This window comes from Gossypium arboreum, chromosome 5 (genome assembly GCF_025698485.1).
Source record: "Gossypium arboreum isolate Shixiya-1 chromosome 5, ASM2569848v2, whole genome shotgun sequence".
NCBI classification, from domain to species: Eukaryota; Viridiplantae; Streptophyta; class Magnoliopsida; order Malvales; family Malvaceae; genus Gossypium; species Gossypium arboreum.
This window is the reverse complement of record NC_069074.1, coordinates 21,398,096-21,415,871: the sequence shown is the minus strand read 5'-3', so window position 1 is coordinate 21,415,871 and position 17,776 is coordinate 21,398,096. Positions and strand designations below refer to the sequence as shown.

Sequence of the window (17,776 nt, the reverse complement as noted above, 5' to 3'; positions counted from 1 at the left end):
ATAATAACTCGATCCCATTTCCACTCGTGGACTAGCACAGTGCAATAAACTGAAGGTACCGATGTTCGAACTTTACTCTGGCGCAGATCAAACATCTAAAACAAACTCGAAATGTCCCTTTTCATTCCTACCCACCAAGACATTTTTTTAAAATCATTATACATCTTTATACTACCGGATGAATAGACAAAGAACTACTATGTGCTTCTGTAAAATCTTTCGAATAAGCTCATCATTCTTGGTATGCATACCTTGTCTCGGAACATCAAATAACCGCGAATCGATCCGAAAATCGACTCTACATCCTACTCGCACTGATCTCTTTTGGCTAACAACTCACTGTCATTTTTTTAAGCTTCACAAATTTCTTCAAGAAACATCGGTTTAACTCTCAACTCAGCTAAGATAAAACCATCATCCGATAAGGCTAGACTAGTGTTCAAAGCTCTTAATGCAAATAAAGATTTCTACTCAAAGCATCAAGAACAACGTTTGCCTTACAGGTGATAATCGATCACTAGCTCATAATCTTTAATCAAATCTAACCATCTTCTTTGCCTCAAATTCAAATCTTTTGAGTCATCAAATATTTCAAACTTTTGTGATCGGTGAATATGTGGCACTTCTCACCGTACAAATGATGTCTCCAAATCTTCAACAAGAAAAACAATGGCGCTAGCTCTAAATCATGTGTCGGATAGTTCTTCTCATGTGGCTTTAGTTGTCTAGAGGCATAAGCAATTACCTTCCTTCCTACATAAGTACACAACCAAGTCCATTCATGGACGCATCATCGTAAATCACAAACTCCTTACGGTTCTAGTTGCACTAAAACAGAGCTTTAGTCAACAATGCTTTTAACTTGTCAAAACTCGTTGACACTTCTCGATCCATTCAAACTTGACATCCTTTCGCAGCAATCTTGTCACGGGTAGCTATCATGGAAAATCCTCTACAAATCGCCTATAATATCCGGCAAGACCAAGAAAACTTCTAACTTCTAATACATTTCTAGGAGGCTTCCAATCAACAATGGCTGAAATCTTGCTCGGATCAACCTTAATACCTTCACCTGAAACAATATGTCCAAGAAAACCAACTTCTCGTAACCAGAACTCACTTTTGCTGAACTTGACATACAACTGATTATCTTTCAGAATCTGTAAAACTGTTCTCAAATGCTCTGCATGCTCAGTCTCATCATGAGAATAAATCAAGATATCATCAATAAACAAAACTACAAACTTATCCAAGTACGGTCTGAAAATTCGGTTCATTAAGTCCATGAAAATGGCAGGAGCATTAGTCAAGCCAAATGGCATCACAAGGAACTCATAATGACCATACCTAGTCCGGAAAGCAATCTTCAAGACATCTGACTCTTTAACTCACAACTGATAGTATCCAGATCTCAAATCTATCTTGAAAAACACAATAGCTCCCTTCAATTGATCAAACAGATCATCAATTCTAGGCAATGGATACTTTCTCTTTACTGTTACCTTGTTAAGTTGCCGATAATTTATGCACAATCTCATCGATCCGTCATATTACCTTGTTTCAATTCCAAGAATTCCTTTCTCTTTTGGTCAATAAACCTCTGACTGATGTACTTTTTACGAAATTCCTTCTGAAAGAAATCCCAAGTGACCCTCTCCTTTGGTACAACTGATACAAGTGTCTTCCACCAGTAGTAGGCTGAGTCTCTAAGAAGTGATACTACACATTTCATACATTCCTCGGGTGTACAAGATAATTCATCAAAGACTCTGATAGTATTTTCCAACCAAAATTCGCTTTTCTGCATCATCATCTTTTGTTGCTCGAACTCTTACGCCTTGTTTCTGATTCTATCAATGGTGGCTTTTCTCTTACCATTGTACTTGTATTTGGGGAAGCTTGAGCTACATGGGTAGCCCGAGAATCATGAGGGGTGGAGGTCTAACTGCCGGATTCGCATTGAACAAACTCGGCAAACAAATCATTCAAAGCTTGGAAGAGAGCTTCGAGTCACTCCTCCCCGATTAATCATTCATGGCCTATTCTCAGATGGTGCTACCCCTTCTGCGAGAGCAGGCGCATTACTTTCTACATCATCATCACCAGCTCACTCGGGATCCATTACAATAAAACAAAATATTTAAAAATCGTCAGGAGTCGTCACACTATCAAAATACAAGTATGGCATGTATAGCTAAACTTTTCCTCACACTAACTGTTCCGAGAACCGACTAAACCTGCTCTGATACCAATAAATGTAACGCCCCCATGCCCGAAACCATCACCGGAGTCAAGCTTGAGGTGTTACTAAACTTATCTTACCTTTTAAACAACTCTAAATCACTTATTTTAATTTTCGGAATAAACTATTTTTCTGCATCATGGTTACTTAAAAATTCATTTCTCGAGTTTCAAAACTTGAAATTAAGATCCGTAAATTTTTCATGAAACTAGACTCATATATATATCTACTAATTTTTTTCTAGAATTTTTGACTTTTCCAATTAGTACATTTTATTAGTTAAAGTTTCCCCTGTTTCAAAACTCGACTACACTGACCTCTTCTTACTACGAACCATTTTTCTTCCTGTACAAAATTCATATGACTAAGTCGTTTGTTTCTCTCAAAACTAGATTCAACAAGCATTCTAACCATATAAATTATACCTTCTAATTAGTTTTGTACAATTTATGGTGAATTTCCAAAGTTGAAATAGGGGATCCAAAATTGCTCGACCTGTTTCACTAAAACTCAGATATATCATAAAATATAATACTTTTACCTGTTTTGCTTATTCCATAAGAAAATATACATAATAAGCTTTAATTTCATATATTATTCATCTTCAAACTATGTTTCTACAATTTTAGTGATTTTTAAATTTACATCATTTCATTACTTGAATACTTTTTAGGTTACTTTCACATTTTTCATAATTTTCATGTGATAATCATCATTCAATCATACATATTAATAAACATGTATATCATCAGCTATTTTCTTAGCTAATCACTAGCAAGTATTTACACATCATTCATTATTCATATTATACCAAAAGTAGCTAAGTTTCTATACATGCCATACCCAAAACAAAACGTCTAGTTATACCGAGTTATTTCTTTGATAGTGTGATCGGCCTCCGACATTTCCTTGATCCCCGAGTGACTAGATAAGTACTATAAGAAGAAGAAAATAAAGAGATTAAGCACTAGGCTTAGTAAGCTTACAAGCAAATAAATCACAACATTCAACATAATGGATAATTATGCATAATATCATCTAACATCATAAATTTCTTTACTTCTCAATTTCTATCTTCTTCTTTATTCCTTACCTTCTTTCTTACGACCTTTCCTTTTCATAAGTATAATCTACTTTTCCTTTGCTGTTAATTCACTGTAATTTAACTCGTATCCTGACCCGTTGAACCACTCGGAATACTAAGGATACTAGGGTCGTTCTGTCTATCAATATCTCGCCAATGCCATGTCTTTGACATGGACTTACATGAATTATTCTGTCTCCAATGCCATATATAATATGGACTTACATGGCTCAATCCTGTCTCCAAAGCCATATTTCTAATATGGACTTACATGGCTCATTTCATTACGTCCTGTCAACCCTAATATCCTAACATTCCTAGGGTTCAACCGGCTTTCTAACACTTTTCCTCTGTCACTTCACCTTAAATTCGACTTTAAATATTTTCATAACATAATATATAAATGCTGAAATTGACAATAATAATGTAAAATAAAAGAATATTGCATTTATTTACTGTAAACTTACCTTGATACAAAATGTGACTAAACCTTACAATTTAGTCCTTTACTTTTCTTTTCCTCGTTCTTCTTTGGATTCTTGATCTATAATATAAAATATTTCTACTTATTAGCATTTATTTGATTTCTATTTCACTTCACAATTTATGCTGTTCAAATTTCGAAATTGCACTTTTACCCCAAAATTTACAATTTTTTTTACAATTTAGTCCCTGCTCAATTCACCCATCAATTGAACTAATTTTTTCTAAATTAACACTTTTATTTTATCATTATAAACTATTTCACAGCCTTTGATATTCTGAATTTCAACACCAACATCTAATTCACAATTTTGCTCACAATTAGGTCCTAAATACCATTTTCTATCAAAATGACTTAATAAAACAACCTTAATATGAAATTAGAACTTCAATTTCATAATAATTCATCATAAACTACCCTTACTCAGCCAGGGTAACTTCCAATTTCACCCACCAAATCAAAAACTAATGAATTAGATGATTGGACCTAATTGTAAAAGTCACAAAAACATAAAATTACTAAGAAATAGTAAAATTGAACTTACATGGTGCAAAAATATGAAAAACCAGCATAGGAGACCTGCTACGGTGTTTACGGCTGAGAAAGATGAAGAAATGTCTAGATTTTCAATTACTTCATTTTTTAACTATTAACTTTTATGCTAATTCCAATTTTGTCCCTTGTTCACATTGTTTTCTTGCTTATTTCATACCCAAACCGTCCAGCCATTAACCTTTGGGTCTAATTGCTCTTTAAATCCATCTTTTAAATACTTAAGCTATTTACTCACAATTTAACAAATTTTGAGCTATTTTCGATTTAGTCCTTTTAATTAATTAGCTATCCAAACATCAAAATTTTCTAACGAAACTTTAATACTAACTCAATGACACTTCATAAATATTTATAAAAATATTTATAGCTCGATTTTAAAATTTGAGGTCTCGATACCTCGTTTTTGACCCGTCTGACCTAATAAATTATTTTAATTCACTAATTTCACCATTTCACAAATTCTTCTAAATTCTTACTTGACTCATAAGTATTAAGTTACTATCTTGTTCAATCTTATTTGTCCGATTTAGTGATCTCAAATCACCATTTTTGACATCACTGAAAATTAGGCCGTTACATTCTACCTCGGATTTGTGGTTTCGCAACCACTGTTCCGTTTAGGCCCTATTTCGGGATGTTACAAGGAGGTTGTAGTTTTAGGTTAGAAAGCTCTTTAGTTTTAGGATTTCTTTCATCTTTTAGCTTAAGAATAGGGTAGTTTTCTTCTTTATAGTTTTAGGGTTTTATTTTATTTTATTTTATTTTATTTTATTTTTTCTGGTTTTACTTAGTTTCATAGTTTTTAGTTAAGTTAGTTTCTACTGCAGCTTAGTTTTATTTACATGTTAAAGACTTTAAACTTAGTTTTAATCACTCTTTAATATTTGAGTTAATGCTATTTGAGTTTTCTTTCTTTTCATCTGTTAAAACTCTCATATTTAGTGTTCTTGTTTCTTTATCTTTGTATTGGTTGCCTTTCATTTAAGTTTATTAAGTTAAAAATTAAAGCATTGATCTTTTTGCTAAAGTTTATGTTAATGGCTTCCATAGTTGTTTCTTTCATGTTTATTAGCTTTAATATGGTAATGGGTATCTAAACTCTAGGTGGTTGGTTGATGGAAATGTTGTTTGGTTAGTTTTTGAGCTCAAGGACTAAATCGCAAAACTGGACTAAATCGAATAGAGCTAAAAACTTAGGCAAGTGAGACCGAAAAGTAATCTTGTTATGCACCTGTTCATTAGTCCCGAATTAACCGGTAAGATAAAAAGATAAATAAAAACTAATTCATCTAAGATAGTAAAATTGAGATCGGAAAATAAAATGGAGCCAATTTGGGAGTGTGAAAGATTTAAATCCTTGATTTGAAGGTTAATTAACAACATGGAAATCAACCATCCGCTATTGATTATCGTATTTAATAGTTTTATATTTTGCGGTATTTACAATTTTGTCATTTTTTGTCTTAGATAAGTAATTAGTTTTAATTAACTTCATTAATAGTATGTTATGCTATAACAATTAGTGAGTAGCTAGCTAGACTCCTTTCTTGGATGTATTTTTTAATAGCAATAACTAAATCACCAACTCCTTTGGGTTCAATCATTGGAATACTCTGGTGTTTCATTATAACACTACAAATATTACAATTGACCTGTACACTTGCAGTAAAACTGTGCTTTAAAATTTGTTTTTTTATAAATTTATTGTTTTAAGTGCACACACGTGATGCTGGTTAGGAATCTTAAAAAATAAGATTTCATTAGTCGAGAACAAACACTGAAATACCTTCAAACTAGACTTTTACAAACCACATTTCAAAAGTAGATTAAAAGTCACAATTTATGCTCATGTAACATGTTCAAAATAAGGTATAACATGTAATAACAACCAAGATAAGCTAGCATATTAATCCCATAAGAAACCACACGAGTGACTTGCCACCTGGTCGATCACACAAGTGAACCACCACTTGTACTGTCTGTTATTGGGCACCACCAAGCATGAGATAAGACATGAGATATCTTATTATAAATACCTTGAAGAATGATGAAGGGATCTTTTTGCCCTTTCAGCAACCCTAAGCACTTACATACAACATTCGGTCTCCCTTTCGTTATAGACACCTGGCTCCTCTCCTATTCTTCTCTTTTTCCGACTCTTTACTTGTCTAGGTGAACTGATTTTTTTATCACCACCATCTTTTTCCTAGTCTTCTTTTTTATCATACACTTGTATCAACAAACTTATATATGGCGATATTTGGAAATATAGCGAAAGTGCAATTTTTTATACGAAAACGTTAATGATAGAGATACTCCATACCTCACTGGAGGTTCCATTAATGCCAAGATTAAACAACGAGACAATTAACATTGGTTGGGACAAGTAACGGTAGATGTGCATGCATAGAGTTTGGGATGCAAAAACAAGTGTTACCAAACCTAAACAGATGTAGCCACACCAGAGTGAAGGGACTCCCCCTCATGGCCTCTACCTTTTGGTTTTGGTTTTATTTTGACCCACAAAAATCAGGATGTCTAAACGCACCAAAAACAAAGCGGTGGACGCAACCTCTCACCAGCCACACCCACCTTAATGCTCTAACCCTGCTTATCTCAAGCGTAGACCACATTAAAAGACGAGCCGTCAGCTGCGTCACTCCACGTGGCAGAACCGCAAAGAGCCAAGGTTTCTGGATATGGTGTTGAGATTAACACGTGGACATATCGAATCCTAGCTTGTTGAGTGCATATTACATATAGGAAAGAAGAGTCTCACGCATTATTTAACTTACTTTATTTTCCTTTCTCTTTTTCTTTTTCTTTTTTCCATTAGACGGAATTAAGAGTTAGCTCGTGGACATTTTTAAATATAACATATTTCTTAATTTTATTTTTAAAATGTTTAAACTTTTTTTATTAGATGATGTACGGATAATGATTTTTTTTCATTAGCAATTAGGAAGAGAACTCGTAAAATGTCACGTCAAGTGTCTTATTAAGAATAGAATGAGCGTTTTGTCTTTACAGATTAACAGTGGGAGTGAAAATGTCCGATAAAGTCAAAAAATAGTTAAGAACATTTACGTTAGTAGATACTCAATTTTTTTTGGGAGGCTTCCATATTTATTATTAATTATTAAATACTTTTTTTATTTTAATCGTTCAAACGTACAATATGTTACATTATCATTTTTGACATTTTGTTTTTTACCTCTACTACTGTTCATCATCTTCTTCCCCTCCACCCCACCCTTACTTCCGCCATTTTTTCTTCCTTTGCTCTTTTCTTCTTCCATCATTAGAAAAAAAAAGATAAATCTGTGAAAAGGAGTATAACATGGAGGAAGATAGGGATTAAGACCTGAACTCTGGACCAAAGAAGTAGAACCAAAAGTTTCGCATTATTAGAGTAATTTTGATTCCAAAAAGAAAAAGAGAAAGATTTATAGAATTTATTACTGCCAAAGACAACGGATTGGCCAAAGAGATTGCTTGAGAGATTAAAACATCACTTTGAAAATGCAGTGAGGGGACAAAAACAAACAAACACATGAAGCTTGATGAAGAGAATCCTTGGAACAAGGTTTAATGGTGGAGACAAGCCAAATAAGACATGAGTAAGCCTATAAAATCTTTACCTAGATTAAGCAAACAAAAAGAATAAATTAAAATAATTTAGAGTGATGTTGGTGAAGCTGTGGTGAGAATAATTCGAAAGTTTTGGTTCCTCTTCTTTGGTCCAGATTCTGGTCTTAACCTTTATCTTCTTCAATGCTATACTCCCTTTCCATAGATTTACCCTAAAACATTTAACCAAAGGGTCACTGTTGTATCCCCCATCTGGACTTAAATGTGCAACTAGCTTCGTTCGATTTGACTTCAGCGTTATCCCATTCCTACCTTCAAAAAGGAAAGGAAAAAAAAAACCGATATGACTTGATGATATGTTGATGAGGACCTTCTTTATTGGATGAACTTCTTACAATTGACGTGCAAACATTGATAATGCTATTTTTGTCCCTTTATTTTATTTTAAAATTTATTCAAAAGATTATAAATGTTAAATTTAATTTGTGACCTGCATTTATAATTTCATTTCAACCAAAGTAATACATTTCAATTTTATAATACAAATTGTTTTATTTATTGTGTTTATATATCTATACTATTATTTAAATATTTTCTTGAATTGATATCATTCTTAATTAGGTCACTAATTTAAATGTTAAATTATAAAAATATATTCCGTAATTAAAATAAATTATATTATTTGAAGGTATTTTAATTTTTTCTATTTAAAAAAACCAATGAAATATGCATACAATGAGATTTGAATATAAATCAATTGCATTACAAAAATCTTTAATATACAACTTAGCTAAAACTTTATTTTAATATTTTTATACATTTTAATTTTAATTATAAATACTTTATTACTTATGTTATTTTTATACACATTTGTTGTAGGGAATTAACCAGTGTATGCAACAAACAAACAAACAAAACTAAGAGATTAAAAATATCAACACACAAATTTAATGTGTAAAAACTCCTCAAAAGAGGATAAAAAATCACAGGCAAAGGGAGATTTCATTATAATAATAAAAGAGTACAAGAGAAGGAGGCCTAGCTCGAAGGCCCACTTGAAAAATGGGAGGATTGTGTAAAAATATAGACCCAAAAAATGAGTTTGAGCAAAAAAATAAGGCCTATTTAAAAAAAAGGTCAGGTCTTGAGTAAGGCTTTTTCTGCCTGAGCCCGGACCTAATATGCCAAAAAAAAAAAAACAAATGTTTTCTTGTTGCTTTTTTACTGTTTTGTTGTTATTTTTTTCACTATTTTGCTACCATTTCACTATTATATTGCTACTATTTTGTTGTTATTTTTTTGATATTATATAACTCTTGTTTTATTGTTAATTTTTTGTTATTGTTTTATAGGCATTTGCTTTTTAAGTTGTATCTATCTTAGTGTTATTTCAGAGGCATTTGTCTGTCTTTAGTATTTTTAATGTATTACCTTTTTTAAAAAAAAATTATATAAAAAATAATATAAAGATTTTAATATAGTCGGGCCTGAGTTTTAGCATTTTTATCCGAATCGAGTTTGGACAAAATTTTAGGCCCATTTTTTGAGCCGAGGTCGGGCCCAAGCTAGCAAATGGGCATAAAATTTTGGTTGAGTCTAGCCTGAGCCTGACCCAACCTATGGACACATCTAAAAATGAGAGAATCAAAATAAAAAAATCCGAACTCCCAAAAGAAAAACCCTTTAAAATAAAAAACAAAAATTTCTCAATATAAATATTTATATTGTACAAATGACTAAAATATCACTAGGTTAATCAGAGTTTAAGTGAGAAATTAAAATCAGAGTTTAATTGAGAAACTAAAACTAGAGTTTAACTAAAAGAAGAAAATCGAGAAACTTAAAGAGCACGTCGCCACATTGTGATGTGTCATTTGGTTGTCGAGATGAAAAAGGATCGAGTTGTCAGTATGGAGAAGGATCGCATCGTTGGGATAAGGGCTTTCTTCTCGTCATGACGTCGGCTGCTCATTGGGACGAAAAGCTTCATCTCGTTGCGATGCCACACATTGTTTAATCAAAATGTGAGGCATATTTCTACATTTGTGTTCTAAATTTGTGGTTTCCACATGCATACATATGAGATAAGATTTCTAGTATTAATAATATAGTTAATTAAGTTGGTGTCATAAGTAAACTCCATACCAACTCAAAAAATGACAATATTATGATAAACAATTAAAATACATTTAATATTCTTAATATGATGTATTTAAACTGCTTACCTATATAAAATTGCTTTCACTCACAATTTAAACAATTTTTAAAATTTTAATTTTGTCCACATTGCATATGTATTGTTATTATTATTTTCGAACTTATGTTTTTATTATTTACTGCATGTTATTCTTAAAAACATTCATGTGTTAAAAAATGTGGTTCCTATACACATATACATGTGATAGAATCTCTAGATAATATTTAAGATTTCTAATGAATTAGTGTCACTATTTGATCGGGTCTTCACTCAATGGAGAATTATTTATACTATTATTTAAGTTCTTAACTGAGTTTGTGTCACCCACAGCCTAGTGATCAACTCAATTAGCAACATTATAAAAATGTTATTCCATAATTAAAATAAGTTATATTCTTTGAGGGCATTTTAGTTTATTTATTAAAAATAAAAATATACATATGATGAGATTTGAATCTAAACTAATTGCATTAGTAAAACTTTAATTTACCATCCAAATAACTTTTATTTTAATATATTTTAATTTTATTATGTACATTTTATTATAATAAAATTTTATTCTAAGTTTTAAATTTTATTAATTAATTTCAAAACGTATTATTTTTAACCGTATATTTTATATTAATACGCATATAAGAATTCTAGTCTAATTTAAACTAATTTTAAATTAAATATTTAAATTTTGAAGAAAATAAACTAAAAAAATCAACCACCACGTGTCAAGAAACCAAATTCTACTCCAAAACTGAACATTGAGCTGAGCGAGCCTAAAAAAATGTACACAAAGCGGCTAACAAAACCAACCCCCTAAATTCAAGTTAATTACAGCTTAATCCATTTGTCTCATACTCATAGTTACCGCTAAAATAGAAATTATCCCCAAGAGCTCTAACCACCAAGGCTGGCAAATATCGCCGCTTATAATTGGGCGGTCGAGACTGGACCCTACAAATTAACATTGGATTCCATTCTTTTAATTCCTTGCGTTTCTGATTTTTCACCGTTTGGGCCCCCTTAGTCCACGCTCATCCCTATCCTCCGCCTTCTTCCACTATAAGTACCACTTCCGGGACAGACTCCATTGCTCTTATCGCCATTACCTCTGAATATACTATTTCCTTCTTCTTCCGTTTCCCTCTCCCTCTCTCTCTATTGTTCTTTGTTTAATCTTCAGTTTGACGAACCTGTTTTAGACTCTCTAACTCTACTCTCTGTCGTTGGACTGTTTACGGTTTCTATTTCTGTTTCTGTTTCACTGTTTGTTTCCCGGGAAACCCTTTTTTTCTGCTCCATTTATTTGTATTTCTTTGTTCTTCCCCTTCATTTTGCTTTTACAGCTCTTTGAATTCGGGACTTCTTCCTGTCTATATCTATTTCAAGGTATAATTATTCGTTCTTCACTCTTAATTTTTTTTTAGTTTCAAATTTTCTTATATTTTTGAACAATAGACTATCACCGTCTTCGAGGAGTGTTTATTTGCATTGATTCTTTGTGTTCCTCTCTCTCCTGTTGTTTTCATATTATTTTCTCTCCAATTTCAACTTAATTAATTCTCCCTCTCTCCCTCCTTTCTTTTCAAAGGTACAAAGAACAAAGTTCTGTGAATTCTCCTCAAATTCGTCATTTGAGAATTTTTTCTATGACGGAGGGTGATATAGGGGGTTTAAGGCTATGTTTTTCTTGATCAAAATTTTGTTTAACCTGTTTCTTAGCTGTAGTATAATGGAACGATTTGAAAACGACGATCTTCAGTACGTTGTCGATGACTACTACGACGTCAATGATTTCAATAACGACGGTGCCGTAGTCGAACCCGAGCCTCAGAGAGACACCGCTGGACTTGAATCCTTTGACTCCGACTTTGAAGACGATATTGAATCAGTAATGGTTTTTAAAAAGAATCTTTCAAATTATGCCTGATTATCACGATTTCGATTCTAGAATCTGTAAATAACTTTTCTGAAAATACATTTTCTGTGGTTATTTTGGAAACAGAGTAACCCAAAAACTGACACATCAGCTGAGGAAGCAAGAAATGGAAAAGATATACAAGGAATTCCTTGGGAGAGGCTTAATTTCACTAGAGAAAGGTACCGCCAGACGAGAGTAAGAGAGTACAAGAACTACGAGAACCTCTATGGTTCTCGTGAAGAGATGGAAAAGGTCGGTTTCTGTATTTTTTGCCAAATCTAAACAGTTTTTGTAAACTCTCTCTAAGTTCGACATGAAATATGATCGAAAATGCTGTTAATTTATCTCCGATCGTGTCTCAAGGGCTTGGACTCCTTTCCAAAAATTTTGGGCGGAATTATTAAATATACATATTTTGTTGACAGGAATGCTTGCAAGTAGAGAAAGGAAAGACCTTTTATGACTTTCAGTTTAACACAAGACTTGTCAAATCGACAATTGTTCACTTTCAGGTAGAGAATTTGCTCAATTATCTTCGGGTTTTACTACTAACTAGCCAACTGTTTGTTTTCATTTCCGTTCCCGTTTTGAGGCACATGCATTGCGTTTCCTTGTGTTGTCGCTTCCATTCTTTAATCTTTTGAGTAGTATTCAAGCAGACTTTTGGTCTTCTAAAATGTTGCAAGTGGTAGAGATGTTATGTCTTGAACGTTTTTGACTTTTAAATTGTGTGTTGATTTAGAGCTGTTTGCCACCATGAATGCTCCATATATTTCTTCATCTTCGTATCTTTGGTCTCGGTAATTCATGTAGTTATCCTTTGCAAATGGTTTGAACTCCAACTATCTGCATATCACTACTCATAGTTCTCGGGTTTTAGTTAGGGTAAGTGATGTATTTTCATTCCAATTTGACCTAAAAAAGAATTTGGAAACGTTTTCTTGTTCTTTTATTAGTTTTAGTTTTGAATATTTTATATATCCCATCTGAGCGATCAAGATGGGGTGGTTATTCACATTAATCCTTTTTGTGCAGATTTGTGAAGGACGCTTTACTTTATGCTTGCACATTTTAACTGTTATACACTGTAAAAATGTTAAAAAGAAATATTTGCGGAGGTACCATCCTGATCATGGATATTGATGCTTCCTGGCTGTGGTATGACTTGGGGTTTTTGAAAATTTTATTTACAATTTATAGTTGTAGACTTTTGCATTTGTAGTTGTTCACAAACATGCACTGATTTATACACTACGAATAGTTAAACCACATGTTGCCACAGCTCACTCCTGCATATGCTTGCACACATCACTGCTTCAGTATACACCAACTTTGAAGCTTGTGATACTACCTCTGAGAAGAAGTATTTTGTGACACTAGATGAGCCATGGGTATAGAGTTGCCATAGGTTTACATTTGGCTACACCCATCTGAACAAGGTGATAAGACAAATACATCATACTTTCTAAGAAACTAGGTCTTGATTTTGCCTTTCGCTTTTCTTTAAATTAAAGTATCTAGCATTTCTTGAGATTATGATCTTAACTTCGCATTAGATCTGGTTTATTTTTCATTGTTTGTAACTTGAGAATTAGATATACATTATGTTGCATGTTAATTATATGAATTTAACCTGTGGCATTTAGGAATGCTATTTCTCTCTTATTTCAGCCTTTAAAGCAGGTTGGGAGTAATTTCTAAGAAGCTGGCGCGATAAAGATGCGTTGTTTATATGGTACGATAGGAAGCATTTAAGAGGCCTCTGTAGTGATTCCTGCAATTTGAGTAGAGCAATATTTCCCTCGTCTGAAGGGCAATTAATACTTAATTGCATTTCATCTTGCTGGATTGTCATTAAATTATTAGATCTGTTCATGGTTATCAGAACCGTGTTACTTTCTTGCTGCTTTTGAGGGACCATTTGCATTTGTGATTCAATTTCATTACTTGATTCACTTACAATATATCATCTGCATGACTATCCAGTTTGTGTTACTTGATTTATTGTCCAGTATTGTTCTTTTGGATGATCTCTTTGATGTCATGAGTTTTTTTCTCCTATTTATCTTTGCATATTCATCCAGTAATCAAGTATTGGAATGTTTTCCTTGTGCTTAATTCTGTTTCTTTGCCGTGAATAAGTTGTGTATTTATCTTTGCCCATTGCCTTTTGAGCCTCAGTTGCCGGGATGTGTTTATTGGAGCTGTGTAGATATATAAGCATTGGTGGTGTAGTTTTTCATTGTTGGTTTTATGCTTTTCCTTTTTAGCAGAGGTATGGAGTGATTGGTGCATTTAAATGATCTCTTTTAGGTTCTTCAGGAGATGCTAGGGAGTGCTTTGTTATATAAGCTAGAAAGGATGCGCCCTAGCTAGTCCATTCGTAATTGTATGGCAAGTAGTCAGTTCATAAGTTGTCACAATTTCTTTCACCTTTTCTATGGCAAAGTTTTGATGCATTAGCCACTTAATGTGAATGCATTTTCTATATGTGTTGCTTTTTCATGTTATCCAAGTGCAATGTTAATGGTGCTTTGTATCACCCGGGTTAACTGTGTGATAATCATAACTATTAATCATAACACCGTGTCCTTTTACATTCACATAATTTCTATTTCTTTTGTCATTTTTGTTTTGTGTGGCATGTTTTTCATGCATTACCCACCATCTGTGATTTTTTTTGTCCATCTTCGTTGTTTATTTCCATAATGCACATTTTGAGAGAAGAGGGTGGCCTGAATGTGTACTTGGATGTGTAAGGTCAACCAAGGATCATGTTAACAGTTTTAACACAGGCATTTGTATTTTGGATATAAATCAATTGAACTTGTCTCCTAGAAAAAAATTATCGGGTGCATTTATAGGTTTATCTATTGAACTGTAAATATGACCTAACATATATTTTACTAGTAACTATTTTCAAATAAATATTTTCCCCCTTGTGTAGCTTAGAAATCTATTGTGGGCTACATCAAAGCACGATGTCTACCTCATGGAAAATTACTCAGTAATGCATTGGTCATCACTGCTTCACAAAGGCGAAGAAGTACTGAATGTGGCTAAACCAATTGTTCCCAACCTGGTTAGTGAGGATGAACATGATTTATTTGACTTCAGCTGTTAACTTTGTTCAAAGGGCCTGCAAGTTAAAATCTTTTTTGTTGATATGTTTGTAGAAGCATCCTGAATTGCTATCTCAGCAACTCTCTAGAGTGCAGATTAGCACTATGGTAGTTAAAGAAAATTTAATGGTAGCAGGTGGTTTTCAAGGAGAGCTTATTTGCAAGGTATGTGGTTAGATTGATGGATCTATTGATATTCTATTCTGGAATATGGCTCATGTGTTTCGTTTAATTCTTCCGTTGGGTCAGTACTTAAATCAATCTGGGGCAGCATTTTGCACAAAATTGACTACTGATGATAATGCAATCACCAATGCTGTGGATGTGTACAATAATCCTAGGTGAGGAATACTGTTTCTCTTTGGCATTTTGGACGATTTGATGATATTTTAACTGGCAATGAACTGAAAGCTTATTATATCCTCAGCGGTGCAATGAGAGTTATGGCTGCGAATAATGATGCTAAAATCCGAATATTTGATGCTGAAACTTTTGTTAGTATTAACCGCTACTCATTCAACTGGTCTGTAAATGTAAGTGCCAGCCTTCAGAAGCCTGCTTTAGACTTTTTATTATTCATCCTTTTAATGTACTTATCCCCTATATGGTTGTTTGCTCTTTCTAGAATACCTCGGTAAGTCCAGATGGGAAGTTGCTTGCAGTACTCGGAGATAGTGTGGAGTGCTTGATCGTTGATGCCCAATCTGGCAACGTATGTCAGTCTTGGCGACATAATTGGTGCGGTTTGATTTTAATTCTCTGTGTCTAATTTATTTGTGTAATTTTGCAGATTACCAACAGCCTAAAAGGGCATTTGGACTATTCTTTTGCTTCAGCTTGGCACCCTGATGGGCACATTCTGGCAACTGGGAATCAGGACACTAGCTGTAGGTTGTGGGACATAAGAAACCTGTCGAAGTCCCTAGCTATATTGAAGGGAAGAATGGGAGCAATAAGAGGAGTGAAGTTCACATCGGATGGTCGGTTCCTGGCCATAGCTGAGCCTGCAGATTTTGTTCACATCTTTGATACAAAGTTGGGATATGTTAATTGCCAAGAAATTGATATTTTTGGGGAAATAGCTGGAATATCATTTAGCCCGGATACAGAAGCGCTCTTTGTTGGGGTTGCTGATCGCACTTACGGCAGCTTGTTAGCGTATAACCGCAGACGATATAACCAATATCTGGACTCCATGTTGTAGAATGCAGTGCCTCTGATAATTTATATGAGAGGTAAGGTAAGCTAGTGTGAATATTTTAAGGGGGGGTTGTATCAGAATTGCCTTGGCAGTGTATAACTTCCTGGGGAGGAGCAGCAGCAGCCAGCAGGTTTAGTTTTGCCCTTGGTAAGTAAAGATGTTTCTGTGAAGGTCAACTTTTAAGGGAAATTTTTTGTTGTAAAGCTATTGGCAATCGTATATATAGCACATTTAATACGTTTTTATGATATTGTTTTATATATATCGAAAATGGTACATTAATTGTGTAAATGTGTTTATTTATTTATTTTTTAATTATAATAACAGGATAAAGCCTGAACAATTAACATGATTAGCACGATTCAAACTTAGGTCAGGGGTTCGTAAATGTCTCTATTGTATACATTTTGTAAATTTATATATTATAGAAGATATGTTTCATTATTTGTTGGATATTACATATATATGAAAATGAAATTTTCTATAGGAAGGGTCTTTCAAGAGAAGTGTACGAATATGTCTTGTTTTATTGAAATTTTAATTAAATTTATGTATGATAATTTATATTTTACATATTTTTAAAAAAGAAGTATTTAGTATTTTGTACTTGATTTGTAATTTTCATATTTACTCATCATTAAACAACATTAAAACCTAACAAGTTTAAGTTTAAAGAAGGAAGCTGATGAGATTTTAGAAAGTCACATTTCATGGACTCTTGTTTTTTATAATTAAACCAATTAAACAATTTTTTTTTTGCATTTAGTATTTTAATTCTATTTTCATAATTTTTTTAGTTTTGTGGAAGTTTTAGTATTTTTGGTCTTATAATTTGTCATATATTTTGTTAAGAATATAGATAGAAAATTTTACTTTTTAATTAAATTATATTATTTTACAGAATAAATCTTAAAATTAAACATGAGTTATAATTCAATGTGTAATTTTATACATGAACTTTGATTTTGTATAATTTTATACATGAAATTTTAATCGATCAAATTCTTATATATTATTAACACAATTATTGATATAACATTATATTGCGTTTATATAGTGCATTCTTGAATAATTATATTTATCCAATATAAAAATAAAAGGTAAGCTACACCCATGATCACTTTTGTTTAACTCAGGTTACATTTTAGTCACTTATGTTTGAAATGTTATGTTTTAGTCACGTTATCTTGTTGTGACGTTTTAGTCTCGTTAATTGCCGTTAACAGAGCAACGGTAAGTTGATGTGGCACGTTAAATCATCATTTCAAATAAAAAATTTAGGTTAAATTGTACAATTGGTCCCCATATTTTTTCATTTTAAATAATTTAATTTTTATATTTTATGTTCTTTTAACTTTTCTTTTTTTCTTTGTTTTCGATTCTCTTTT

General features: G+C 32.7%; 1 protein-coding gene across 6 annotated transcripts; it reads left to right on the top strand.

The window, feature by feature from the left end:
• The first annotated feature begins 11,137 nt into the window (after nucleotides 1-11,137).
• LOC108465695 (uncharacterized WD repeat-containing protein C2A9.03-like) lies at nucleotides 11,138-16,679 on the top strand. Of its 6 annotated transcripts, none has more exons than XM_017766077.2 (10): nucleotides 11,138-11,533; nucleotides 11,736-12,035; nucleotides 12,150-12,317; nucleotides 12,491-12,577; nucleotides 15,013-15,147; nucleotides 15,245-15,352; nucleotides 15,437-15,528; nucleotides 15,615-15,720; nucleotides 15,813-15,899; nucleotides 15,978-16,679. In XM_017766077.2, the coding sequence occupies exons 2-10, from the start codon at nucleotides 11,826-11,828 to the stop codon at nucleotides 16,389-16,391; spliced, it is 1,407 nt and encodes a 468-aa protein (XP_017621566.1). In that variant the 5' UTR covers nucleotides 11,138-11,533; nucleotides 11,736-11,825; the 3' UTR covers nucleotides 16,392-16,679. The 6 variants fall into 6 exon arrangements, with proteins under 6 accessions (XP_017621566.1, XP_017621568.1, XP_052883816.1 ...); XM_017766079.2 differs by having other exon boundaries at nucleotides 11,139-11,533; nucleotides 11,873-12,035; nucleotides 15,242-15,352; XM_053027856.1 differs by having other exon boundaries at nucleotides 11,139-11,533; nucleotides 11,867-12,035.
• The last annotated feature ends 1,097 nt before the right edge of the window (nucleotides 16,680-17,776 follow it).

What these genes read in the sequence shown, in the direction of transcription:
- LOC108465695 (XM_017766076.2), top strand. Translation starts at nt 11,826, where the DNA reads ATGTTTTTCTTGATCAAAATTTTGTTTAACCTGTTTCTTAGCTGTAGT. An exon ending in AAGGAGAGCTTATTTGCAAG is followed by an intron (nt 15,353 to 15,436) that starts GTATGTGGTTAG and finishes CCGTTGGGTCAG; the next exon opens with TACTTAAATCAATCTGGGGC. An exon ending in GATGTGTACAATAATCCTAG is followed by an intron (nt 15,529 to 15,614) that starts GTGAGGAATACT and finishes TTATATCCTCAG; the next exon opens with CGGTGCAATGAGAGTTATGG.